Below are 26,303 nucleotides of genomic sequence, written 5' to 3' on the forward strand. Positions count from 1 at the left end.
TCCCTACAATTCCAGTAAAATTGTTCTATAAATTATGTTTTTTATACAATCTAGATTAGATAAGTATTATTATTGAAGATACTTTAGTTCTAAATAAATTTATTTCTTATATTAATAGGCAACTTAAACTCCTAGAGCTTATGAATGTGTATTAATGTATCCTAATAAATATAAGAAAATTCACGTAGTTATTTTCCAGAATTAAATCATACTACTACTAATAATAATAGATAAATAGATAGATATATACGTTAATAAAATTTTCAAATAAAAAATCTCAACATATATGTATGAAAGTGATTATGTGAAATCGCTTTTATACTAGATATAATGAGGACAAGTCTGGTATCTCTGTAGAGACACAAAAACTGAAAGGCAAAGTGAACAAACAGGATGCCATACAGGTAATAAATAATGTTTTACAAATGAATAGACATTGTTTTAATATTTTTTTAAATAAGGGCGTATCAATCGCTAACATTAATTATATATTTAAACAAAATATGAGATGGAACTGCTTCTTGTTTAACGTTAAAAAGGAAAAACTTTTGTAGAGGGTGTAAAATTCATCTTTACCTTAAATAGAAGTTTCGTACTCCCATTAATATCCAAGATAAATCTAAACAAGTTGTACTAATCAATATAATTGGAAATGTTATACTTTAAGAGAAACTGAAACGATACTATACCATAACTGTTAAAGAAAATCTTAACGGTAGATTACATCGAATTTCTAAAGCTAAAGGTTAATACACAATATGCAGGTAGTATGAGTAGCTCATCTACATCATTTACCTTTATTATTTAAAGCATAATAATCCTTGTGCTATTATATATCAGCATAAGTGCTTTCGCCACTACGACTTACTAGAATAATGTCATGTTTAATATAGTAATGGATGGTTTATGAATGTTATCTGATATAAATTTACATGAACTATTTTTCTTGTATCCTTCTTTCAACCATAATGGTTAGCTAAAATATTATTCAAGTACTACAAGATCGAGTTATGCTTATATATTCTAAGAGGTAATACTCCCCATTTTTAATACGCATAGAAGAAGTAAAACTGTTTCTGAAATTGATGACAGCCTGTATTATTTAAGCAGGAATTTCATTTAACCTTAGGAACAAATTATTTTGGTAATTATTTAGCCCAAGAATGGTTGTATGAATGAATCTTAACAGAACGCGAAAATTGAGAATTTCTCAATGGAACTTGGAAATGAAAACAACGCCTGGAAAATATGTATCAATAAAAAAAATGATAGCTAACGAGATCTGTAAATAACATCAAATAACCTGAACGATTGAAGTTTATGATTTTGAATTTTTCTTCAATAAAATATACACCTTATATTTAATTAGAATAAATTTATTTCTAAACAGAAATCTGTCACAACAAAGATATATATTACCATTTAATATTCATATTTTGCACGTAAGGCTATCATGAGTTGGATTATACAGCTATCGTTATTCCTACTATACAGTTTAAATATATCTTTTGCAACTATTCTAAATTCACCTCAAGTTCCAGTTGATTTAACTCTTCCCGCTTTTTCTAAAGAATGTATTTATTACGATGTTACAGATCCAAATGCAATCTTGGAAGTTCGTTACCAAGTCTTATATGGTGGTAATTTCGAAATTGATTGTGAGGTTTTCTCACCAACTAATAGCAAAATTATCGATGAAAAACAATCAAAATTTGGTGAATATGTTTTAACTAATTATGGTTTAGGTTCTTATCAATTTTGCTTAAGTAATAGTTACGGTACAGCATCGAAAAAAGTCGAATTTTTAATTGGAATTAAAGAAGATACTGAATTAGGTTTAGAAAACAATCCAAATGATATGGAAGATGCTTTAGCTCAAAATTCTTTAAATGAAATTCAAAGATCCTTAGAAAAAATTAGAAAAATGAATGATTATTTGAGAGCAAGGGAATGGAGAAATCTGTACACTGTTGAATCTACTAAAAGTCGTTTGACTTGGTATTCCATTACAATTATTTCATTGATGATTACTATTTCAATTGTTCAATCATTAATTATTCAATTTTTTTTCAAGAGAGGTCAACGCTATTAGTTTAAATCAATCATTGACTTAAATATAGAGAACATTAGATAAATGAATATATGACTATATAAATAAATATAAATATGATACAAAAAAGATAGCAACTTGGACATGTCTGCACTATTATTAAATATTATAAACAGTCATAACAAAAGTCAAAATAAATGGGATTTTAAACCAACCAGCTCTGAAGATCCAATTCCAATTTTGTTTAATATTAATTTTCATTGTATCACCTAAATAGTTTCTAATCGCTTTGTTATTAATGAAACCTCTACTATTTAGCCATCTAAAGATCAAGCTTGTTGAAATGCCTAAATAAATTAAGCCATGAGAAATTTTTTTAAAGATCAGGCCTAAAAGAATTCCAAAGATTGAACCAAAGCAAAGTTGGTTATACTTTTGATGACGATATTCTTGATTATCAAGGAAGCTATCAATTTCCTTTTCTTCCATTGAATTTTTGAGGTCGTCATTTAAAACAGGGGTATGATATAATATATACCAAGAGAAAGATACTGAACTAGTCAAAAGTAAGATACGATTTTTATTATTGTGATTTTTCGATTGTTTTTTAAAAAAAATGTTGGGGCATATTAATTTTGATTGAAATATTATTGATGATGATGGTATTATTAAAGATCTTTTAGTGATTGAATTCAGCCCAACAACAAATGAAGTTTTGGGCACTAGGCATAAGTTTGACCATGAAATAGGCATTCTATATTTTAATTTTGAGCTAGTAATAAAGTTTTGCTGAAAAATATAACAAGAATTTGCATTAAAAGTCAAAAAGAAATAATTCTACCTTTTTAATAAGGTTTGTGATCTCGGAGAATATGAAAAATAGAAGGTAAATAAGCTTTATTATATGATACCAATAAAATATGTACACAAATAAATATATTTTAAAAATTAATTAACCATGTTATTGATCACTTTTAATAGAATGAGATTAGTATATGGATCAATATGAAAATGTGATAAAAAATAAAGGAAATAAAACAGGAAATAAGTATATAAAAAAACATATATAGGAATCCAGAGTGTAACGACGGGGGAAAAAAATAAATTTAAAACAAACATAAAAAAAAACATGAAAAGTGTGGAGAAAATAATAATAAAAGGGGAAAAAACAAGAAATTAAACACCAAAACAGCAGGAACAAATATAAAAAGAGAGTAAAGTCACGATAGAAAAAGCAAGTTCATAAATAATCAAAATATTAAATAAATGTAAGACGATAAACTCTCATAGTACTCTAGCTGTATGCAATTCAGTGGTTGTTGTAATTTCGTCTGGCGTATTTTTATTTGTTGTTGGAGATATTGGCATATCTTGTTCTATAGTCTTTTCTAATGAAATATTCTTTTGATCATTATGGTCCTTAACATCATGGAAAGTTTCATAATCATCTTCATCTTCATCATCTCGAGTTTCCCTTGAAAAAGATATTTCTATATCTTTTGACAATGAATTCTTTGAAGTTAATTCGTCATCGTTTATAACTGTTGAAGTAACTGAAGAATCTTCCTTTTTAGATAATTGATCATTTGTAGCTAATGTAGTATCTGTAGCTGTAGCGGCAGAGGCTACTTCTAATAACGATTTTTTTTCTTTTAGGTCATCAGTTGGGGAATCTAAAAGCGAAGCAGGAGATGGAGATTTTGAAAGTACAGGAGATATTTGTAATTCATCTGTTTTGATTTCCTTGTCATCAATCATTAGAAAAGTATTATTTTGGTCAATGTGATTCGCATTGATCATATTGATGTCAGTTGGGGATTGAGAGCCTGTCATTGTCTCAGAGGATGAAGGAGTATCCCTTTGTAAATCAGCCACAAATGATTCCAATTTTTTCCAAGAATTTTTATAATAAAGTTCCCTTCTTAATTTTTCGTCCTTATGTTGTAAATAATAAGAATTACAATTTTCATATAATTGAGAATTTGTTTCTGAGAAAATTTTTAAAGCTTTAAACGCCATTGCATAAATTGCTTTATTCCAAGAACCGGAATTTATAGCCTGTTCTACCAATATGTAAGGGTCTAACATTTCTTCAGAATTATTATAATTATTACCATTTAAATTTGACGAATCTAATTTCAAATTTGCAGTTAAATCAAACAATGCTGGGAAAATGATGGGTAAAATAGTATCAGCATTTTCAATGATTAAATTTAAGAAATATTCATTATTCCAATAACTTAAAACTTTTTCAGCTACTTGGAAATGGGAAGATTGGATACATTTTGATAGTTGAACAAAAAGAGGTATTTGGATTTTAATGAATTCCATTGGTTCAATAACTTCAAAAATATCTTCAATTTCATTTAAAAACATAATTTCCTTTGTTGAATTAATCTTGGGCCAATAGCGTAAAAGACCCATTACAGTTTCTTCAGTTAATGTAGGATCTTTTTCTAGGAACTGAATAATACAATAAGCTAGTTGTGGATGGAATAAAGCTAAAGAACGAACTTCATGTAATGGAATTAAAATTCTAATTAAGAAAATTTTATGTTCTTCCTTTAATGGTAAGGCAAACCCATTAATAATAGAACCTAAGATTTCTAATAATTCAGCAATCCCATTAAATTTTTCATCTTCATAAATGACCTGCAATAGAATATTATTTATAGAGCGTCTAATAAATGATCTTAAACTTAAGAATTTCCCATAAATTCTGTGTAAAGTTGTTTTTAAGCAATCTCTCTCTCTAAAATCTTCAGAATCAAATAAATTTAATAAACGTAATAAGAAATTATGATCGATAAAATTCTTGGCCAATTGATGATTGAAATCTGGCGATTCAATAAATCTTAAAAATAATTCATAAACCATTTGCATATGAGGCCAAGCTAATTCATTTAATTGATCATCATCATCTGGATCAAAGATTGGTGGATCAATGGAATCAATGCTTGTATTTGAATGGGATATATAACGGAAAATATTAATTTTAAACATTGTTATGATTGCATTATACAATTCCAAAGTATAATTGAATCTATTGGAGATGATAAACTCTATTAATTCCTGTAATGTTAATCTTTTAATCTCTTTCCCCTGAATATCGAAACTAGGATCATTAAAGTTGAAAAGAATATTACATTGATTAACTTTTTCAATAAACAAGGGAATTACCTGATCTTGACTGGTTAATTGATCGAATCTTTGTAATTGTCTTATTTGAGTATGTTTTGAATTTTCAAATCTAGAAGAAGCATGTCTCTGTGGAGTCTTCATAATATTTTCTACACCTAAGTCTGCAAAATTATTTGGTCTATCCATTAAGGGGCTTGGGCATGAGACAGGAATATTATTTGGATTTGGATTTAAGGTTTGATTTGAATTTGGAGTTAAATTTAAATTTCCTGCTGGAAGTGACATACTATTGTTAATGTTATTTGGAGTTCTATCCGATTCTATATTATTTGCCAATGGGGAAGAAACCAAAGGCTGGTTATTATTACTATTATTATTACTATTATTATTACTATTATTACTATTACTATTGTTATTGTTATTATTTGTGGTATTAGTCGTAGTAGTGGTGACCGATGTAGTGTTGAAATTAGTGATATCTGTAGCTACTTGCAAAGTACGGTTTGATGGCGGAGTAACAGTTTCTACTGAAAGTGGCTCAATAGGTACAGAAATGTCAACTACAGGAGGCTTAATAATAATAGGAGTTGCAGTCCTATTATGAGAACTTTTATTTCTAGATTTTTTTGAAGATGTAGAAGAAGAAGATGATGATGATGATGAACTTTTCATGTTTTTATTAGAAGAACTTCTTTTAATCTTGGTATTGCTAGTAGAAGTATTGCATGAAGTGCTGTTATTAGAGGAAGTAGAAGAAGCTGGTGATGATGTATTACAGGCTGTGGACATGGTACTATTGTTGGATCTTTGTATTTCAACCGATTTTCTGGAAGAAGTGGCTGAAGTGTTTGAAGTTGTTGAATTTTTCTTGCTAGAAGTCGTAGAAGAAGATGAGGAGGAGGAGGAGGATGAAGAAGCAGGTGTGGTTGCGTTATTTGAATTTGAAGACGACTTTTTCATAAGTCTTTGTCTAAATCCACGCATCATATTGTCTGTGGGTATGATAAAAGAAAGTTTTCTTGATATTAGATCGTCGAAGAGATGGCGAGTGTCCTAATGGTAGTACGTTATGAAATGATGCGTTTTATACACAGGAGTGTCCAGGTATTAGTGTGAAAGGCAGCAAAGAGTGGGGGAAAAAGAAATATATTATAAAAATAGAATGCAAATACAAAACTTCGATGATATAATGACTGTGATTATAAAGTTACAGATACTAATGTCCAGTATTTCCTGTTATATAAAATGCAACTGACCAATGAAAAAAGGTTACAGAGACGTAAGAACAAGAACGAGAATGAAACAAAAGCAATACCAATAATATCTTGTGATCGTTGAGACCACCTTGCCATATTCGAATTCGATTGATTGATCCCGGTAGACCTAATGTCCGTACGGTCAAGGTTGTGATAGTGCTATTGGAGTGCTATTGGTAGTGGTAATGGTCCAGCATTGCTTGTTGTCCAGAGTAGTAGTCATAGTGTGTTTTGCTGAAACTTTCACCACAGGAAGAAGAAATGAGAATACATTGCCCGGCACAAACAACCCGGAACAGCAATGCCCCACGCGAGAAATGTGCTACGAATTTAATTACCATGACAACGGATAAGAAAGGAGGTTGTGTGAGGGTGGTGTTCTGAAGTTGCTCAAGTATCAAGAATTGTTCGAACGTCGAGCATACTTGCAGTTGAATATTTGGTAAAATGAAAATTTGGTACAGAGAATATTGTATCGAAAATATTTTTGCTGGTGCACAGTTATACGGGAGTTTGTGTGGGCATTCCAAAGCCGACTGTTACCCGCCACAGGCATCGCTCGGCTGGTAACTTTTTATTTCCGTTTGTGATTTTTTTTCAGGCCATATGGCCCATTACCATTTTCATCGTTTTTTTCCATCCTGTTGCTTCGAAGTATAAAAAGGTCTGTAATATCTTTCTTTTTTCCCACCAGTAATTGCTGGTTTTGAAATTTGTCTCTGTTTCATGTTTTGGGAAATCATCACGACGCTGCGATGATATGGTCAATTCTAAAAGCACTTTTTTTTAAAATGTTGAGAATGAAAACACCTAGTTTCACAATTCAGAACCGCTACTCTGAGCGTCTCGCATATTATTATTATTATATTCTTTTTGTACTTAAATATTTTTTTCATGTTGTAGTTGTAGTACCTTGTCTTCTTCTTGCACCCTCTCTTGCCCAGAACTCGTCTCGATATATTTCCCAACCTTCTCGGACTTCGGCGCCAAAGGATCTAGGGTTCAATACTAATTTTACATCTACAGCTCCAACTCGTCTGCTGGTATTAATCTCTGCCTTCTCCAGCCATTCTTTTATATTGTTGTAGTATGGTAGAAAGATTCGGACCACTACCAATATGCAATTGGTTATATGTATCAACTTGTTTGAAATCAATCGTATTATATCAGAAGCTCGTTGGGCTTGGGATCGTGGCACACGTACTAGCCGGACATTAAACTGTCTTAATCCCTTATTTGATTGAGTTAAAAATCGTCGTGGCTCTGTAATCGTTCTCTTGTATTCACCACTTAATCGAAATAGAATCATTGTAATCAGTAATGAGATCAAAAGGTATCTCCAAAAAAAATGACTATTCCCATTACTTCGTTTATTCTTGATGGATTCTACGCTATCAGTCGAGAAAAATATATTCCAAACACAATATACCATTAGTAGGATGATACAGATGAGAAACCCTGTGAACTTCTTCCTTAATTGTTGTTGTGATCGCCATTGTCTACGTAAATCATCCTCTACTATCAATAGATTCCGGAAAATCATGGAAGCTGGCGCAATCTCATTGGTGCTACGTACGCTTGATCGATTGATTTTTTTACCAGTAGTACTATGGCTACTACTATTCTCACTCATTCTTATCCAACTTGAAACTTGTTCAATGGATTTTTATTTTTTTTTTATTATTTTTGATATTGCCTATTAAAAATAAGATTGTTTTTCTTTTACATTTCCATATGGTATGTCTACCTATAGGGCTCTTTTTCAAAACTCATGTTGGGTCCGAATTACAACGGCGCTATCACTAGTCGCTATTATTGATTTCTATTTATTTTTATATTATATATATATATATNNATATATATATATATATATATATATAAGCATATAATTGTATTATTTGGAAAGGTATATTTGATAACCTCATCCAATCCATACCCTTTACAATGACTGAACAGTTTTTAAACAATTATTCCAACCTTTATAAAAAATTATCTCCAATTCCTTCGTATTCGAATTTTTATAAACAATCAAATGATATTTTACATTTTAAATTACCAAATCATGGACTTCATTTAAACATAAATAGACAAACTAGTCAATACACAGCAAGTTCCTTTTCCATTTCAAATGATTCATCCATATATTTTTCATTAGCTCATCTTTATAATTCTCAAAATGATAAATTCGTTACATTTGGGAAACTTTATTATCCAACAAAAGTTTTAAACTCCATGATTATTTATAAACTTAAACCAAATTTGAATTTAAATTTAAAAATATATAGTAATCTTTATTCCAAATCTTACATTTCAATCATCTTATCAAATATTAACGAAAAAAAGGCATCCAATAATGAATGGATTTTTATTTCAAATGATAAAATTTTGGGTCATAGATACTTGAAACAATTTAAAACAAATACAAATAGTACAAGTACAAAGAATACAATTGCAAATACAACTTCTATGATCACAATTGGATATGAAGTTTGGTGTTCTTTATCTTCATTTGCTCCATCGATAAGTCTCGGAATAAAACATGATACACCAAATAATTGTTTTTCATTAGGACTCAACCCTCTGTTTGGAAGAATATCTTCTTCTTATACAGCAAATATTTTCGATATTTTCTCACTTTATAATGGTAATAAAATTAATCCATCAATTGCAAAGGCAGGAATCCGATATGTTTATAATTTATATTCAATGGAAAGTAAATTAGAATTAGGTATAATTAATGATCAATTGAAATTGTCAATTAATAATAATGAAATTAAATTATTATTTAAAAAATTTTATTTTAATAACAAGGATTGGAATTTTAAAATTGGATTTAGAATAGATAAAAATGGTGACTGGAAAAATTATTTAGGATGTGAATTCACTTATGATAATAATGATTTATCAGCTTCTAAGGATATGGAATCTATTCAACCTAAAGAATATTTTCCTACACAAATCTCAAAATCAGTTGACAACAATAACAAAATTTCCTCCGTAAGAGGTAACCTCCATTCTAAATCAGCTTCATATGATGATTCAAAATTGGATCTGACAGAAAAAAAGTTAAGTCAAATAATAAAATAAAAAAATTGACCAACAGAAGTTCATAGAAACCAATGATAAAAACATAATTAACGCTAAACCAAATACCAGTAAAAACATCAATTCTTCAATCTTAAGAGAAAATAGTATAGATACTTCAACAGATATTAAAAACGACTCTGGACCTAAAACTATATAATTATTTTACACATATTTCTTCTTATAAACTTATACACTTTGATATATTCATCATTTGCATCTAAATATTACTCTAATTGAAAACATACAATCAAGAAAAAATGAATGCAAAAATTAAATTTGCATAAATATATTATATTTTAGGAAAGAAAAAAGCTGCTGAATTGATGAATTTATAAAATTTTAAAAATTAATTATATGGAATGAAATTAGGGTGAATATTCAGACAATTTACTATACAAATGATCATTATTAGATAGTCCCTTGTAGTATGAATATACTAATCTTTCGTTACTTCGTCAAGAAATGTGCCGTCATTAGCTAATCTAGCTTTAAATTTATCCCACCAACTATCAAATCTCTTAATCGATACATTGCCTAATGGATCTAAAAATCCTGATAAATAATTGTATGCATGCTGAACAATTTTACCCGCCAGTTCTTCCGTCAATGCAGGATATGTTTTGGCCAATTGACCTGCTGTATTTATATTCAATGCTGTTGCAATATCTGGGATTCCTTTCGATACGACCAAAGAATTGTTATTATTTGTAGTTGACATCTTACTAGCCCTCCACTCTGCAAGTTTTTCTCTTGCAATATCCTGTGGTTCAATAGAAATACCGATTATGACTTGTGAAAGATTATTTGGATTTGGAGCCATGCCATATGATGTATTATTAGAACTCATCGAATTACTGGTAGCATCATCATCGTCATCCATATCAATTTCTCCTAATCCATCTCCGAAATCATTATTTATTGAGTTAGAATTTGGTAATTTGACTTTAAATATTGCACTAGGTTTTTCATTGTCTAAGTACCCAAATAACTTGAAATCTTCATTAGGCGCTAACTTAAAGAAAATTGTAGCTACGTAATTTTCTGGAAATGTGACATTGGGTAATATGAATAATGTAATATGAGAATAAAATTTGGGTTTAGTGGAGGATAAAACAATGGTATGCTGAAGCCCATTTGAGTTAGGGACATCTGTGGATAATTGCAAAGGGTTACCAGAAGCAATTGCTGCGAACATATTCATGATTTCTTTGTTGTTGTTGTTTTTACCAATAATTACTAAAATTATTTATTGTATTGTCTTCTAGTTAAAAATAAGAAAGAAGATTCTTAAAGTGTTATATACAGTACTCAGATTATTCCTTTGTTTAGACTATCTCAGATGCAATAGCTAAAAAGAGATCTATCCATTTTAGACAGAATGCAAGATTCGGATCCTTTAATTTTTGGAACTATACCAGATCCTGCTCCGAGGGTCTAGAAAAGCGGAGAACATTCGCGAATTAGTTTTTATTTTTACACACGTGATATTCATTGAAGGCTCAAGACAGCTACAGTTGTATTATTTTATTTAATATACTTTGCCAAGTCCTGGATACGCAATTTAGATTCTATTTTACCTAAAATAGTTATAATATCATGAATTTTAGCTCCAGATTTAGGGCCTGAAAGGGCAAACCTTACAGTTTTAAAAATATTTTTTTTGGGTATCATTGATTCAGAATGCAATGTGTTAATTAGCATCATAATGTTAGATTCTTCAAGATTCGTATAGATATAATCAAGTATAGTCTTCATTTCAGTATTGTCAATGGCAAGTTCTTGGTATTTTTCATACAGAGGTTTCTCAAAGAAATAATCTAATTTGCTAATACTTTCAAAGATCGTGGTCAAATTACCCTTAGAAATATCTAATACCTTTGTAAGTCGTTCAATAGTAACAGAAGAGCCAAATTTTTCTTTAAATAATGGTAGAACTTGGAGAGCCAATTCAGTTAAGCCATTATCACTTTCTAATCTCTTTGTTAAATAGTGCTTATTGAAGAACCATAGTTTTTTTTCATCAACTTTTGCATTACCTTTAGTTAAATATCTCAAATCAAATATATTCTCAAATTCTCTTAAAGTAAAACACTCATGATTAGTTGATGTTAATTCTCTTGGTGGACACCAACCAAATAAAACCGAAAAGTTGATTAAGGCTTCCGGTAATACACCATCTTCCTTCAATTGTAAAATCGATGCTGATCCCTTTCTCTTGCTTAATTTTTTATCATTTAATGTAGTGAGAAGTGGTATATGTATATATTTTGGAGGTTTCCAACCAAAAGCTTCATATATGGCAATATGCTTTGGAGTCGATGGTAACCATTCCTCACCTCTGATAACATGTGAAATCTTCATTAAATGATCGTCAACAACATTAGCAAAATGATAGGTCGGTAAATTATCCGATTTCATGAGAACTGGGTCATCAAATCTTCGATCAATTGAGTTATATTGTGGCTGAATATTCAGTTTTCCATGTAATAAATCCTCAAAAGCTGGGTATAGATCTGGCGATAATAGTCGCACAGTGTACGGAACTTTATTCTTTAAATTTTCCTCAATTTGTGACTTGGTTAAATTAGTGCATTTCCTATCATAACTAGCAGTGGTTGGTGGTTTTAGCTTTTGGGCTGATTCTTTTAAACCAGTTAAACGTTCTTTGCTGCAAAAGCATCTATAAGCTTTTCCATTATCTAAAAGTTCATTGATATATTTTTGATATATGGAGCTTCTTTCACTTTGCTTATATGGACCATATGGGCCGTTGATACCATTTGGTCCTTCATCAAATTGTAATCCTAACCATTTTAAGGAGGAATAAATGTTTTCTTCCGCACCCTTCACTAATCTCTTTTGGTCAGTATCTTCAATTCTCAAAATGAATTGACCACCAGTATTCCTAGCAAGTAAATAATTGTATAGGGCAGTTCTCAATGAGCCGAGATGAAGAGAACCTGTAGGTGATGGGGCAAATCTAGTCCTAACTGGAAAATTAGGGTGGATATTTTCAGCTTGTGTAAAATTCAAAAAATCTGATGAAAAAATTAGGTCCTTTCTCCAAATTTTAGACAAAGAAAATAATCTTTTCTGTCGTAAAAGCATATTTCCCACCATAACTTAGGTGGATAGAGAACTTATAGTTTTTTATTTACAATTATTTACTATTCATGATATATTTTTTTTGCTCATATTATTTCAAATAGCTGGCGGAGGTCCGAGATTCTATTGAAAATTGATCGCCAAAACAAAGCACATACAAAACTTCTAGCCGCCATTTACAGAGTATTGCTCTTAAATAAAACTGTGGTAACAAATCTAGAATATTGCCTCTCAAAATTTTACAAATCTATGAAAATGAAATATTTCCTGTAACATGGTTGAAGAATATCTATAATAAAATTAAATATATATATATGCAATAGTCAAATGATATAATTTGAAGTTTCACCAAAACGTATCATGTTAGGATCCTTCCTTGGATCAGGTATCCAAGAGCCCGCCATAACACAATGAATACGCATTTTTTCATGATAATGCAGATTAGTTAATAATTTTGGAGTAATTAAGAAATATTGAGAAGTATTTTCAGCACAAGCGTTTTCCACCATTGCCTTATGAATAATTCTCTCATTTCTAGAATCCATACCTTGATTGATTTCATCAACTACACGGAATGGTGCACTTGTGAATTCCTGTAAGGCAATCATGTATAAGACTGTAGAGACAGCTCTTTCCCCACCGGATTGAGTATGAGAATCTAATTTGCTCAATGCTGCATTATCTCTAAATTTTACCCTAATTTCTATCTGCCAATCAGAATATAATTGTGCCTTATCTAGATAAACTTGACCTGCACTACCTACATTTGTAAATAGAGACGCAAATTTACTTGAAATTTTTGTAATAACTTCATCTAGCTTTGGCACAAGTACATTACTGATTGCTTTCATTTGATTTTTAGTAATTTTTAAACTTTCAACATCGGCTGGTAAAACACGTTTCAATTCTTCTTCTTTTTCAATTGTGTCTTTTAATATAGACAGAGATGATTCATCATGATTAGATAAATCTGCTCTTGATTCTAAATTCGATATAATACTTGTTATAGTTTGTATATCAAATTTATCTTCATCTTGATATTTGGTAGCGTAGTCATTTAAAACTTCTTTTATGGAAGAACTATAAGAATTAATTTGTTGTATCCAACCATTATATTCATCGGTTTTTCGCATTTGATCAGCTTTATTTTTCTTTTCAGTATAATCTTGAGATAGCTCTTGTTCTTTTTCGTTGAAAAAGGCAATAACATCATTCATTGAAACATTTAGATTATAGGCCTCAAAAAATTTAATATCTGCTTTAAATAGTTCATCATTGCTATCTTTAATGTTATTCATTTGTTCAGTCATTGCCTTTAATAATTTAGTTTGGTTCTTGACTAGTTCATTAATTTTCCCTTGTACGGTATCGATTGTTGTTGAAACATCTTTTCGTATTTCATTATTTAATTCTTGCAGCCTTTCCTCCAATCGTTCAATGGTGGATTTAATGAATGAATGTGAATTTCGTATACTATTTAGTTCAGAGTGTCGTGCTGATAAGGACTTAATCTCTTTTTGAACATCAGATATTTCAGATTTATGATCACCCTTTTTAGAAGACAGCATCCCAAGTTCTTCTTGCCTTTCTTTAAATTGTGATGATAAAGTGATAATTTCTTGTTTTACAGATTCCTTCATTTCTTCGGATAAACCAGAGCCTAAATAAAATTTTTTATTTGGCTTTATGGTATTACTATTTGTATAAATCTGTCTTGTACCGTATTCCGATTTATTGACGTTAACAAAATTGTTTCCGTGGATAAATCTTCTAAAATATATCGAATTCTGCTGGTTAGGCCTACATAATGTTTCCAATTGACTAGGAGATAATTCTCTTCTACTAATTGGAATTGTATGGATTTTATGGATTTCACATAACATTCTTTTAACTTTAGGTGTACCATGAATAAAATCTGATAAGTAACCTTCGAAACCAAATTCTCGTAAATTCTCCCTTGGAACTGGAACATCTAAAGGAACATTTCTGATTTCTCTCAAGTTTATTGGAAATTTTTTCAAAAGTGGTTCACCATATTTTTCAAAATCATTGGAATCTGCTAATGTTAAGGCTTTTGCTGTGTTAAATTCAACACAATGATTCAAATAAGATGCAATTGTCATATCATCTGCACTAATAGTGATGATTGGAGGTTCTAAAAATTTTCCTTGTAATTCGGGATTGGCTCTAATATGTAGAACGGCTTGCTTGACAATATTTAGATCATTTTGCGAATCTAAGATACCTATTTTGTCCTTAGTTGTTAATTTTTTCTTTCTTTCCTGCTGCTGTCTATCAAGAGTCATCATTTCATGATTTATTGTTGCAACTCTACTATCAATTGATCTGATTTTGGTAGTAATATTGGATTCTTTTTCGATTAAAGTATTTCGCTCATTAGTGATTTCATCAAGGGTTTGTTGATCAGGTAATTGAAGAGTCTCCAATGAGGCTATTTTATCTTCCTTCTCTTTCTCAGTAGATCTAATAGATTCTTGTAATTTCTTTGTTCTATTTTCATAATATTCAATTTGTTTTTTTCTCTTTATAATTTCTTCTTTCCCCTTCCCTAAATCATTTAGGATGCTATTTAATTTTTTTCTTTCATTTATCAAAGAAGAATTTGTGTCTTGTTTTAAAGCTTGATATTTAGCTTGTTTCTTTTCTAAAGAGTTCTTGGCTTTAATAAATGGTTTTTTATCCTGTAGGAAGCTTTTTAACTTTTGTTTGGCTTCACGGAAATCACGAATATACGATTGCACCTTAGATTTATGGTCTTTAATTTTCACATAAGGTAATAATAATTGATGGATTTCTATTTCTTTTTTTAAATGCTCATATTCTTTCAATGCTTTTACTGCCCCTTCTAATTTTTCACGTTGAGCAGTTAATTCCTGTAGTTTTTTATTTTTAAGATCTACATCCTTTTGTAGACTAATCTCTGTAGTTTGTAGAGTTTTCAATTTTTCCAGACTGGTTAACATTGAAGAATCAATTGATCTGATAGTTTCTTCCAATAGTTTATCAGATTTTAATCTAGCAAATTCTTCCACACGCTCTTGGGATAAAAATTGGCATAAATTATCCAATTGGATATTTAATTTCTTGACAAAAGCTCTAATATAAGTTTCAGTAACAGTAGATCCATTTATCGCATATTCTGGCTTTTTCTTGCCTCGATTGATAGTTGTTTTTATTAAAATGGTGTCAGTATTAAAATCAGATTCTGGAACATTTTTTAGAGTTACTTCCACAACAGATTGATCTTCACCATTTTTTATATAATCCTCCAGTTTACTGCTTCTACCAATGTACTCTGGTTTACCTGCCAAACCGAGGCAAACTGCACAAACAAAAGTTGATTTACCGGACCCGTTTGGACCAATAATCATATTTAAAGAAGGAGATAGAGTAAACTCTGCAAGAGAATATGTAACAAAATTCCATAACTTTATCTTTATAATAGATCCAGGCTGAAATTGTTCTGTATCTATCGCAGTAATTTTCAATCTTTTGCGTGCAGGTTTTGAAGTAGAAATCTGTCGGTCTTTAGTCGGGCTCACAAATCTATCAAGATTGATAGTAGTTGCCATCCTTAGTGGTGGTTTCTTAGTTTCAATATCAAGTGTAATACATAGTTCTTTTTAAAACTTCAAGCTACTATTTTATCACCCATTAATAGCTGAAAAGATATGAGGGCATCTTCAAATATCGTATATCACGACTAAAACGATCCCGTAATACGGTGTGAAAAAACAAAAAAAAGAGAGGAAAAAAGTCTCTATAACGCGAAAACCTTATACACACGTGATCAGCAGAGATATTGAATTAGTGTCTTGCTCGAAATACTTAAAATTATAGTATAACTCATGATTTCAGTTTTTTGTATTTATAACCATAATGTATAAAATTTTTATTACCCAAATTACAGAATATAATATCATATAAATCTTTCTTTCTAGTTGTTTTCTTTTCGAGAAATCACTTTCATTTCTTTTACAAATACACGTGATCTCGGTCTCCAGTTCTTAGAGAACTCTCTATCCACACCAAATAACGTTTGATATCAAAAAGTAAAACTAAGGTGTCAGGAAACTATAGCAAACCCGAGAATCTCAAGAATTACATATACTTAGTGAAGGCATTTAGTTATTTTGTTTGTTCATTTAAGCTATCTATTCAAGAGTTAATAGCAACCTCTGTCAGTTATTTTTATAGTTTTAATAATGGTGATGAAACAAAATAGCGATTTCAATTATTTAATTTGGTGATAATACAAACTTAGACATTACGAGACTCAAAGTATATATCGTTGCTATATGACAATGGTACGCACAAAAAGAGAATACAATGACTCTGATAATACTAAAGGCGAGCCTGCACCCAAGAGAAGAACCAGAAGAAGAACTAGAAGTTCGGAAGACGTTTCTGCAGATGAATCAGAAAGTGATATAGACGAATTCGATAATCAGAATAAAAGAAATTTTAATGACTCTAGCCGGCCATATGAGCTTGTAGCTGGGATGCCGTCGTCATTAGAGATCCCAGAATATAAAGCAATGACACATCCGTTATCTGGCAAGGATTCAGCCGTATTATACCATTCATTGGTAGCGTCGAGGAAAACGTGGATCACTGGGACTATGTTTGAATGGTATTGGAGTAAACCTATTAAATTGCCAACACCAGATGGTAAATCCGAAGAACCAGGTGTAGGCAGTGGTAATAGTAGTATTAGAGATAAAATGCAAAAAATGTGTGATTGTAAATTAGAAGGTGGACCACATATGTTTCCTGTACGATTGTTTATATTAAAGAATGAGGAGAAAGAAAAAATATGGCAGGAAGATCAAGATTCTAAAAAGAAAATAAAAGAAGAACGTAAGAAACAAGAAGTAGAGGATAAGAAGAAACGTATTGAAGAAAGAAAGAAACAGCAATTGCTTCGAAAGGAAGAAAAACAAGAACAGTTGAGAATACAAAAAGAAGAGCGAGCTAAACTTTTGGCTAAAAAGAAAGAAGAGCAGCAAAAATTAAAAGAAGAACAAAAGAAATTAAAAAAGAGTCAAGCTCATATTCCAATGCTGAATACCAATACCATCAACAATAATAATATCCAACAGAATTCCAAATTGTCAAATAAGAACGCAACAATATCAAAATCTACTAGAATTACACCATTGGCATCGTCGGCACCTTTAAACTCACAATCGTCAGCAACTTCGTTAGATACACCTGTTAAAAAGCCAACTGCTCGTTCAATCAATGCAAAAATGATTGCAAATCTAAACGTGATGGCTCAAAAAGATAAAAATTTAAATGAATTAATGGGCAAGGTAGCAAGATGTGAAGCATCACAAGAACAAATAAATGAATTTAAAAAATTTATAGCTTTAGCAAAGCGCTTACCGCCTCCGAAAGGATGGATCGATCCGACGTTGAAACAAGCGCAGCCTCAACCGGAAACCATAGGTCATACACCAGCTTCAATTCCGCATGAAAAAACTACTTCTCAAAATAACAAGACCACTACCCAACATTCGAAAACCTCTAATAAAAAGTTAAGTACTGATCCGAACTCCAAAGAGCCGTCAATACTTCCTAATAAACAAGAACTTAATACCAACACTTCTTTAAAACCTAATAATTGCGTAATAGGGGGTGATTCAGTAAAATTAGAATCAAAAGACGCTTGCCCCGTAAAGGAATCCAAAGTAGAGGCTACAAATATAACTCCATCTGTGATTACTTCAAGCATTAATGATAGTAAATCAGAACCAAATTTAAAATCAGATGATACGATCTTACCAACAACTTCATCTAGTACATCTATTATTAAGAACGATATTAAGACGGATGCTTGTTCCAATTTACCTTTAACAAAAACTGATATAACCGAAAATAATTCGAAGGATGCTAAAAGCTGCTGTACTGAAAGCATAACTACTCCAGTAACAATCAATTCTTCGGCCATGGCATTAGAGTCCAAAAAACAGATACCTTTATCAGACAGTAATCTACCTGCAACTGGTAAATCCATTACATTACATGGTTCTGATAACGATGTAAATCCACAAGAATCTAACATCAAATCTTCTACTCCAATTAATGGTATACTACTTCCTAAAAAAGAATCAGAAAATATCGTTAAAACTGAGAATAATAATACTACCTCTAAAAGGGCAGAGATTGATAAACATAAAAAACTAGCTAAGCAACAACAAAAACTGGAGGAAAAATCTATGCAATTAACAGCTTTCCAGCAAAAATATACTACAGGTGCAGAATTAGTAATCGAATTTAGTGAGAATGCTGGCCATCGGTTTAGATTGCCGTTTAAAAGTATCATTGAATATAGAGCTAACAAATTTATTATTTCGTGGATCATGATTCATAATACCAGAGAAATTGAACGTTATAAGGCTAAGAAATTGAAAGAATTAACAAGAAGACAGCATCGTGCTGATGTAAAAGACCAAATATTGGCGGATTATAATGTTTACGCAGATCAAGGCTCCCCAAAACCGTTATTTTCAACTATGACGGTAAAACTTCATGGTATCCACAAAAGGTTTGCGTCTATTTTACTAAATAGTGTTGAAGATAGTAACAAGGTTAGTGAATGGATGTCTGTTATATTGGAAAGAGGGATTAGATTATCGGGATATAATTTATGGTACCAATTGGATGGATATGATGATAGCCAGTTATCAGAAAAATTAAGGGAAGGATTGGTTGAACATGAAGAAAACCTTGGTCGCAGAAGAAGAGTAAGTCATTCTTAAAACTATATCGATAAGAACTATAGTAAAAAAACTGTTTTAGTTGTAATTAATAAGCTAGCACCATAAATACTTTGCTTAAATTGGATAGCAAATCAACCTTTATCCTGATTTTATCCCTATTTAACACTGATATAATTTTATCGATAGAAAACCTAGATTTTTAAAGAACTATATACATATATAGTGCAAAAGGAAATAGTGGCAGGATATTCGCATTACCTTTCGTAAATTGATATTTTAATTTTTGCATTTCACTTTATTAACGTTATGGAATTCTCTTTGGATATTACGCTCCAATATTGTATCAGTATCTAGATATATTACATATAGTCCTATGCATATTAGGCAAGGGATCTTAATAGCAAAATCCCTGGTTTTTATATTTGTCCCAGGATTTATTTTTTTTAGCCTATTCTTATAATTGTAAGTATATTTAGAAACTTATTAAATAAATATTTAAATTGTACGAAAACAGAAACAACACTAAAAAAAGAACTTGGAGCAGGTAACTTCCTCCTACAAAGTTGGAACCTGCTGCTAATATGTTTAATAGAATGAATTTTATTCTATATAATAATATGAGAGTTTTGATCTTTTTAAAAAAAGCATTTAACTGCTATCAGCCAAACAATAAAAGAGTTTTAGAAAAAAGTACATACAGTATTTCACATATATATATATATTAATTTTTTTCGTAAGTACGTTACAAAAAAACTAAATCTGATCAAATCTTTACTTAAGAGCAAAGCAGCGTTGTATTAGTGCTATGACTCAAGCTTCTGTGTTCAATAGATATAGATGCAAAAAAAAATAGTAGTAAAGAGGCCTCTATTAACATTTCCTATAAGGATAAATGGTATTTCTATTATATTACCGTACGGTACTATCATATTATCCAGTTATTGTATTCTCGCATTAATCCCAATATCTACTTCACTTTATCACCATTCCTCTGTCAAAAAATACCTATTACAGGAATATTTTTATTCATTTTTCTCAATATTCTATTTATCTCTATAATAAGACAGTATGGTCTTATAACAGTCATTATGGAGTTTTTGAGCATATTGAATTCCTATTATTACATATATTTTCATCCTTAATTCTTCTCCTCTATCATTTTTAGCCTATATTATATGCCTACGTAAGCAATACCCTTGCTATATATAAACGTTAATTCCATTAACCTACTATAAAGTTCCCTTCATCTGTTTTTCTTTTTCTTTATTTTGCTTCTCACGATTAATATATGAGTCGAATTACAGATTTAAAGAATCTAATATTTCTGGTACATCTGAATGTCAGAGCTGTGGCATTATGTGTCATAAGTCGTGGGTTTGTGTTAACAGCTAATATCCCAAAAGTTTACAACTGTTCATTGTATATCCTGTATATATTATATATTACCTTTCGAAAGAAGCAAGGAGATTTTTTATAATAATAATATAATAATTATTCAAACAGATTACTTAACTAAGAATTAAACTATGAGCAACAATATTTTGAACAGTACGACCACTGGTCACTGAGTAACAGAAACAAATTAAAAAAAATTACTAGTCTGGTAATAGCTATCTGTATTTCTAAAAAGCTACTCTTACTTTAGAATCTGTTTATATTTATTTCAATAGATAATAATATATAAAAAATCAAAAAATGAATAACTAGTTCCTAATACAAAATATAAATATACCACGTGACTTTAAGTTAACTAGCAAAAATAAATTTGCGCAAGCCCGGAATCGAACCGGGGGCCCAACGATGGCAACGTTGGATTTTACCACTAAACCACTTGCGCTAACTTCGCTTATTGTTTTAGACGAGATCGACTTTAGACTCATCTACAAGTTGCTAACTAGAAATTATACATACCACTGAGCAACTGCTAGTTGTATACCTGTGTGCTGGAATATGATTATACCATTTTCTATTAAGTGGTAAAAGACTTTTTATCACGTGACTTATCATTTAAAATGTGTTTTTCTTATTATATCGAAAACACTATTTAAGAAATATATTCATTTTAGTTATGGTATTTACTATATATTTCTAAATAAAGTAATCGTCATTACATTTTAAACACAGTATAACAATGTCTAACTCTCTTGAATCCCAGTACTGTGAATACCTGTGAATATCGGTTCGATGCATAATCTCTACTAGTTAGCCAGCATTACTCAAACTGTGCACTCCTACCCTTGTAAGTAAGTTTATAAACAGTCCAATTAAAGTAAAATGGAAAAGCTGGTGTTAACCTTTGAAAAGTATTTAAAGGCCAGCTTTTTCAGACTGAAGACATAAATTTATAGTTCTTTCATTTAATTATTTAGTTTAAAAAGAACAACAATTATATTCGTAAGTTCGAAATATTAACTGGTGTTAAGCTAATAAGATTGTTAAGTTAAGTTTTGGTAGTTACTTATTAAGTGTATTGTACTACTAAGTTGGTTTATAACTTCAACAACGAAAAAGAGCCTTGTTGGCGCAATCGGTAGCGCGTGTGACTCTTAATCACAAGGTTAGGGGTTCGATCCCCCTACAGGGCTTCATTTTTGCGTAACTATTTTAATTTCTGTTACTCCCAGTAGTATATCTTTTTGGCTGCTAGTTTAATACCAACTGTTTATTAAACTATACAACTATATACCTGAGCCTATGTAAGTTAAATATTATTATTATTACGTCCGATTTGTTCACTATACACTTCCATCTTTTGTATTTCATTCTTTTTGTTTTCTAGTTCTTACTTCTTTGTTCTACTTTAACCCTCCAGTTTATTCTTTTAGCTTTAGATTCTTAAATAGAATTTATGTTCATGATTCACTTACTTGTTAATCTACATGTTCATTCCATTATCATGTGATCATGATTTATACACGTTACTAACGTAGCTCACACCACGTGACATAAATTTTTGATATCTTATTGCTATAAATTTTTTGCTATCTTATTGATAAATGCAAATAACTTAATCTATTATTTGATAATTGAATGAATAGTTCTATATTTTAAATTAAAGATACTTAATATGTCGTAGATTGTACTACGGTCAATTATAATTCTTGCTATATAAATGTGTATGTTACCCGGTTTTCGAATTCAGCCAGGAATTGATATAAAATTTGGTTATTTTGTTAAACAGAATACTCTTTCTGAATATCCATCTTCACAGAACGTTCCTCTTATATAAGACCTATGTCTCGTCAGACACAAGCTTCCCGGACATAACCATTATGTTCTCATAAGAACCGGCGTTCTGTAAGATACTCTTGACGAGCTGAATTATAACCGCAGTCCCAATTCGTAGACTACGCCTACCGCATAGTCTTTGCCGATGATAGTAGTACGGTACCTCAACATTTACCTATCATCTCACTTGTAGAGTTAACTCAGAAGTTAACCTACTCCTAACTTGTATCTGATATCTACAGGCTCGCCCTGTAGATCATCTCAGATCTCCTGTCTTCGTAGATACTCCTGTATCTCTTAAGACCTGATGATAGATTACTCTATTCTCTTTCGGAATACATTCTTCCCGTGCATATTTTCAAGCTACATACTTATTCATCTGTATATGCTCCAAAGTCTAGCTTCTGACCACGTGACCCAACAGGCACTTGGTCACATGCCCTAACTGGATCTACCACATAATAATATAAATAACAGTATAAAAGAGTAACTGATGATAACAAAATAACTGATGATAATAAAATAACTGATGATAACAAAATAACTGTTGATAATAAAAATAATAAAAATTGAAATAACAATTTAAAGGTAACAATAAAAGTAAAAGATAAAAGATAAAAAATAAAGAGTAAAAAATAAAATTATTTCTTTCGGTATTTAGTTTCGTATATCATGCTGTTCTGTGCTTTTCTTATTGATGATGGTTTTCTTCCCTCTATTTTCTCATTCTTTTCACTTAACTTTATTCACATCTTCTTGCTCATCGAAATATTTACGGAATTTAAAGATTTTCGCTAGCAGCAAATGCTAGCTACTCGACATACCGCATCATTGTCACGTGACAGGTGTTAAAAATATTATTTATCTTTCATGAAATCTTTATTGCAATTATTCTTACATTTCTTTTACTGATACCATAAGTTTAAATTGATCAACTAATTAATAGATGGTATATTTCGTTCACCTTCCATAAAAAATGGTACATTTTTTTTAAATTAGACACACATTCTGTATATGTAAAGCCTCAGTTTACCATTAGATTGCCTAAATAATTCGTAGACATTTAATGTGTATTTTCATCGCTGCGATTCTGACTTAAGTCAATGTATTTAGATATTGTATATAAATCTGATAGATAATGTGGTTCGAGATGTGGTTGTAATGCCAGATTAAATAATTAAATTTTAATTAGCAGAGGTTCAGAGATGGTGATAGTACTCAAATCAATAAATTTATTTCCGTAATATATTTTACTACTACATCGCAGTTCCTCTTGAGGTACTTTTTAAAAACGTTCCTTAAAATATTTTAAAATATTTATGCATCTTCCCTCTCATGTAAGAACTATTATACTTAAATTGTTGGGTAATAATCATCCTAAATGACCGATATACTAGGCCGTTATAAAATTTAGAGAATTTAATACTTTAAATGTTAATCATTTATTATGATAATATTTTTAAGAAAATTATTCTGGTATTACATAATATTTTGTATTAAATAAAGAATCTAAGCATGCCAACATGAAAATATTAAAGTATTTTGTACCATAGCATACAGGAATATATGTCGTATTAATTCCATGTGAGTTTTTAAATAGGATGATATTAAGGAAAAAGTATCAATTTGGAGATTCTTTTTCACTATCAGCATCTGTAAACTCAATAGGTCTCCCAATTTTAGTATCTTTCCAACCTCCTTCACTGAGCTCATTGTTAAATTTAATCAAATTAGGCCTGTATATGCTATCGATATTCTGTTGGGCAAACAAAGGACTCTGATAAGTTTGATCCTCATGGATTCTTGCATTCGATTTAGCACCTTGAGAATACAATCTAGAATCATACTGAACTTCTGGAGTTTCAGTTGCTTTTGTAGCACCCAAAGTAACTTTCTGAGAAATATCTCTGCCATCTGTTTCAGAAAGAGTTCTAAAGCTATGTAGCACACCTTGTTCAGAATTTTTTACTTTTCTTTCATATCGGTCCTTCTTTATTCTTCTATTATCCTCTCTATGTCTATAGCTAAGGTCAGTATTCCTAATTCTATGATATTGCCGTCTCTCTTCATGAACTTTCACAGCTAATTGCTTAAGTTTCTCTTCCCTTTCCATTTCTTCTTTTTCTAATTTTAATTTTTTAGCCATTGCCTTCATTTTTAATGTTTCTCTAGCCTTCTTGTCAGCCTCCTCTAGGGCATTAGAAATATCTTCAAATTTCGAACTAATTTCAAGGGATTTAATACCTTGAGGATCATTTTTCTTATCTGACACTAATCTTTTATCCAAATCAATTGCAAACCCGTTAGGATTTTTCCAATTCGATATCGCAGATGGAATATTCCATGCTGCCTTTTCTTCTTTTGACAGTAATAGTCTATCAGATTCACCTGTTTTATGTAAAATAGGTATATCTGATTCATCAGTTTGGAGTAGTTGGTTTTTTTTCTGTTTAATCATGTTGGGCTGCAATGGATCACTGGCATGCTCGATAATGCGAATATTGCGAGATTCAGACGCATCGCTACCAAGGTTTTTAGACTTGTATTCGACATCATACGAATTTCTGTTAGCTTTTAATGAATTTTTAGGCATAGAGGCATTCACTGTATTTAGATTTGACAGCAGTTCTTCTAATTTCAATTTTGTCCGATTATAGGTATCATTTATTTCATCTTCAGTTGGTAATGGAATTTCTAAGTTGAAATTTTTCTGTCTAAGTGGAACAAAATCATTAAATTTGATGTGCTCTGAGACTTGTGAGTCTAATATCCTGGATTTTTCGTCAAAATCTTGGGATAATACATTAGCCTTGAATTTATTGATTAATTGTTGCCGTATACGATAAGTAGATTTATTAGTTTTTGTGTTTTTTGGAGATGGCAGTCTAGATGTAAAGGACATTATTGTAATATTCTTTGTTAGAAATTACAATAAAAATTATTTGCTAAAAGTTTTATCTCACTGATTGTCCAGGATAATTTTGTATAATAGTACACTTAAAATAAACTTATATAAGTTCTCACTTTTCGGAAACCGTACACCACACTCATTAGTATTGTTGAAAAAATTTCGGAAAGTAGCAAAAGTGTAAGTAAATATTGCGCGGCTACATTTGTAAACCCTGATTTCTAACTTTATTATGGGTGTAATATACTTTCCCTCTAATTGCATGTTAGTTTAATTTATTACATATTCTTTGTACTAGATTGAAGAAAAAATATTAATTAGTTTTCTATATCATTGGTCTACAGAATATTTCCTCATTAATAGATTTAACATAGGTATAACAGTCTTTAAGAATTGAATACAATCTCCAGGATGATATAGGGCTTAAACTTGCAAGTTTATAGTTATGCTAAACAGTAAGTTTTGAATCTTTCCTCTCTCTTTCTGCATATATATATATTTGGACTGAAAAAAAAACTTTTAACTGAACCCAACATCAATCCTAGACAAATACCATAATTACCAGATAATTATTTACTCCTTGGCATATAGATAATTTAACAATTAATGGATGTACAGAGTGTTATCTATCATCAGTATTAAAGTTGCTACCTTCCTAGGCAGTATTTAAATAGTGTTTCTACGTACCTATGTTACAATTAGCAATAGCATGCTTCGTAGCTCAATAAAGAAAATACAATATTAGAAAGAGAAAAAAAAGGAGTGATAATAGTATATTGCAA

At 30.6% G+C, this 26,303-nt stretch overlaps 10 protein-coding genes and 2 non-coding genes across 12 annotated transcripts; 4 read left to right on the top strand and 8 right to left on the bottom strand.

Annotated features, from left to right (window-relative positions):
* Positions 1–1,453: 1,453 nt before the first annotated feature.
* ERP2 (Erp2p) lies at positions 1,454–2,092 on the top strand (the record flags this gene model as incomplete). Its single annotated transcript, XM_004180736.1, has 1 exon — positions 1,454–2,092. The coding sequence occupies one exon, from the start codon at positions 1,454–1,456 to the stop codon at positions 2,090–2,092; it is 639 nt and encodes a 212-aa protein (XP_004180784.1).
* A 117-nt stretch (positions 2,093–2,209) lies between these two features.
* FUN14 (Fun14p) lies at positions 2,210–2,803 on the bottom strand (the record flags this gene model as incomplete). The annotated part of the gene is made up of 1 exon (XM_004180737.1): positions 2,210–2,803. One exon carries the CDS (start codon positions 2,801–2,803, stop codon positions 2,210–2,212), a length of 594 nt encoding a protein of 197 aa, XP_004180785.1.
* Positions 2,804–3,334: 531 nt separating this feature from the next.
* Positions 3,335–6,178, bottom strand: TBLA0E02140 (phosphatase 2A regulatory subunit B56 family protein; the record flags this gene model as incomplete). The annotated part of the gene is made up of 1 exon (XM_004180738.1): positions 3,335–6,178. One exon carries the CDS (start codon positions 6,176–6,178, stop codon positions 3,335–3,337), a length of 2,844 nt encoding a protein of 947 aa, XP_004180786.1.
* A 1,161-nt stretch (positions 6,179–7,339) lies between these two features.
* SPO7 (Nem1-Spo7 phosphatase regulatory subunit SPO7) lies at positions 7,340–8,080 on the bottom strand (the record flags this gene model as incomplete). Its single annotated transcript, XM_004180739.1, has 1 exon — positions 7,340–8,080. One exon carries the CDS (start codon positions 8,078–8,080, stop codon positions 7,340–7,342), a length of 741 nt encoding a protein of 246 aa, XP_004180787.1.
* A 311-nt stretch (positions 8,081–8,391) lies between these two features.
* MDM10 (Mdm10p) lies at positions 8,392–9,534 on the top strand (the record flags this gene model as incomplete). Its single annotated transcript, XM_004180740.1, has 1 exon — positions 8,392–9,534. One exon carries the CDS (start codon positions 8,392–8,394, stop codon positions 9,532–9,534), a length of 1,143 nt encoding a protein of 380 aa, XP_004180788.1.
* A 436-nt stretch (positions 9,535–9,970) lies between these two features.
* OPI10 (Opi10p) lies at positions 9,971–10,735 on the bottom strand (the record flags this gene model as incomplete). Its single annotated transcript, XM_004180741.1, has 1 exon — positions 9,971–10,735. The coding sequence occupies one exon, from the start codon at positions 10,733–10,735 to the stop codon at positions 9,971–9,973; it is 765 nt and encodes a 254-aa protein (XP_004180789.1).
* Positions 10,736–11,058: 323 nt separating this feature from the next.
* Positions 11,059–12,654, bottom strand: MSE1 (glutamate--tRNA ligase MSE1; the record flags this gene model as incomplete). The annotated part of the gene is made up of 1 exon (XM_004180742.1): positions 11,059–12,654. The coding sequence occupies one exon, from the start codon at positions 12,652–12,654 to the stop codon at positions 11,059–11,061; it is 1,596 nt and encodes a 531-aa protein (XP_004180790.1).
* Positions 12,655–12,962: 308 nt separating this feature from the next.
* SMC5 (DNA repair ATPase SMC5) lies at positions 12,963–16,232 on the bottom strand (the record flags this gene model as incomplete). The annotated part of the gene is made up of 1 exon (XM_004180743.1): positions 12,963–16,232. One exon carries the CDS (start codon positions 16,230–16,232, stop codon positions 12,963–12,965), a length of 3,270 nt encoding a protein of 1,089 aa, XP_004180791.1.
* Positions 16,233–16,958: 726 nt separating this feature from the next.
* Positions 16,959–19,424, top strand: SWC3 (Swc3p; the record flags this gene model as incomplete). The annotated part of the gene is made up of 1 exon (XM_004180744.1): positions 16,959–19,424. The coding sequence occupies one exon, from the start codon at positions 16,959–16,961 to the stop codon at positions 19,422–19,424; it is 2,466 nt and encodes an 821-aa protein (XP_004180792.1).
* A 1,727-nt stretch (positions 19,425–21,151) lies between these two features.
* Positions 21,152–21,222, bottom strand: TBLA0Etrna7G. Its single transcript has one exon. It is a non-coding gene; the product is annotated as a tRNA-Gly (tRNA).
* A 675-nt stretch (positions 21,223–21,897) lies between these two features.
* On the top strand, positions 21,898–21,970 carry TBLA0Etrna11K. Its single transcript has one exon. It is a non-coding gene; the product is annotated as a tRNA-Lys (tRNA).
* Positions 21,971–24,234: 2,264 nt separating this feature from the next.
* Positions 24,235–25,515, bottom strand: PRP45 (mRNA splicing protein PRP45; the record flags this gene model as incomplete). Its single annotated transcript, XM_004180745.1, has 1 exon — positions 24,235–25,515. The coding sequence occupies one exon, from the start codon at positions 25,513–25,515 to the stop codon at positions 24,235–24,237; it is 1,281 nt and encodes a 426-aa protein (XP_004180793.1).
* Positions 25,516–26,303: the final 788 nt, after the last annotated feature.

Source organism: Henningerozyma blattae, chromosome 5 (genome assembly GCF_000315915.1).
Source record: "Henningerozyma blattae CBS 6284 chromosome 5, complete genome".
In the NCBI taxonomy this organism is placed as follows: Eukaryota; Fungi; Ascomycota; class Saccharomycetes; order Saccharomycetales; family Saccharomycetaceae; genus Henningerozyma; species Henningerozyma blattae.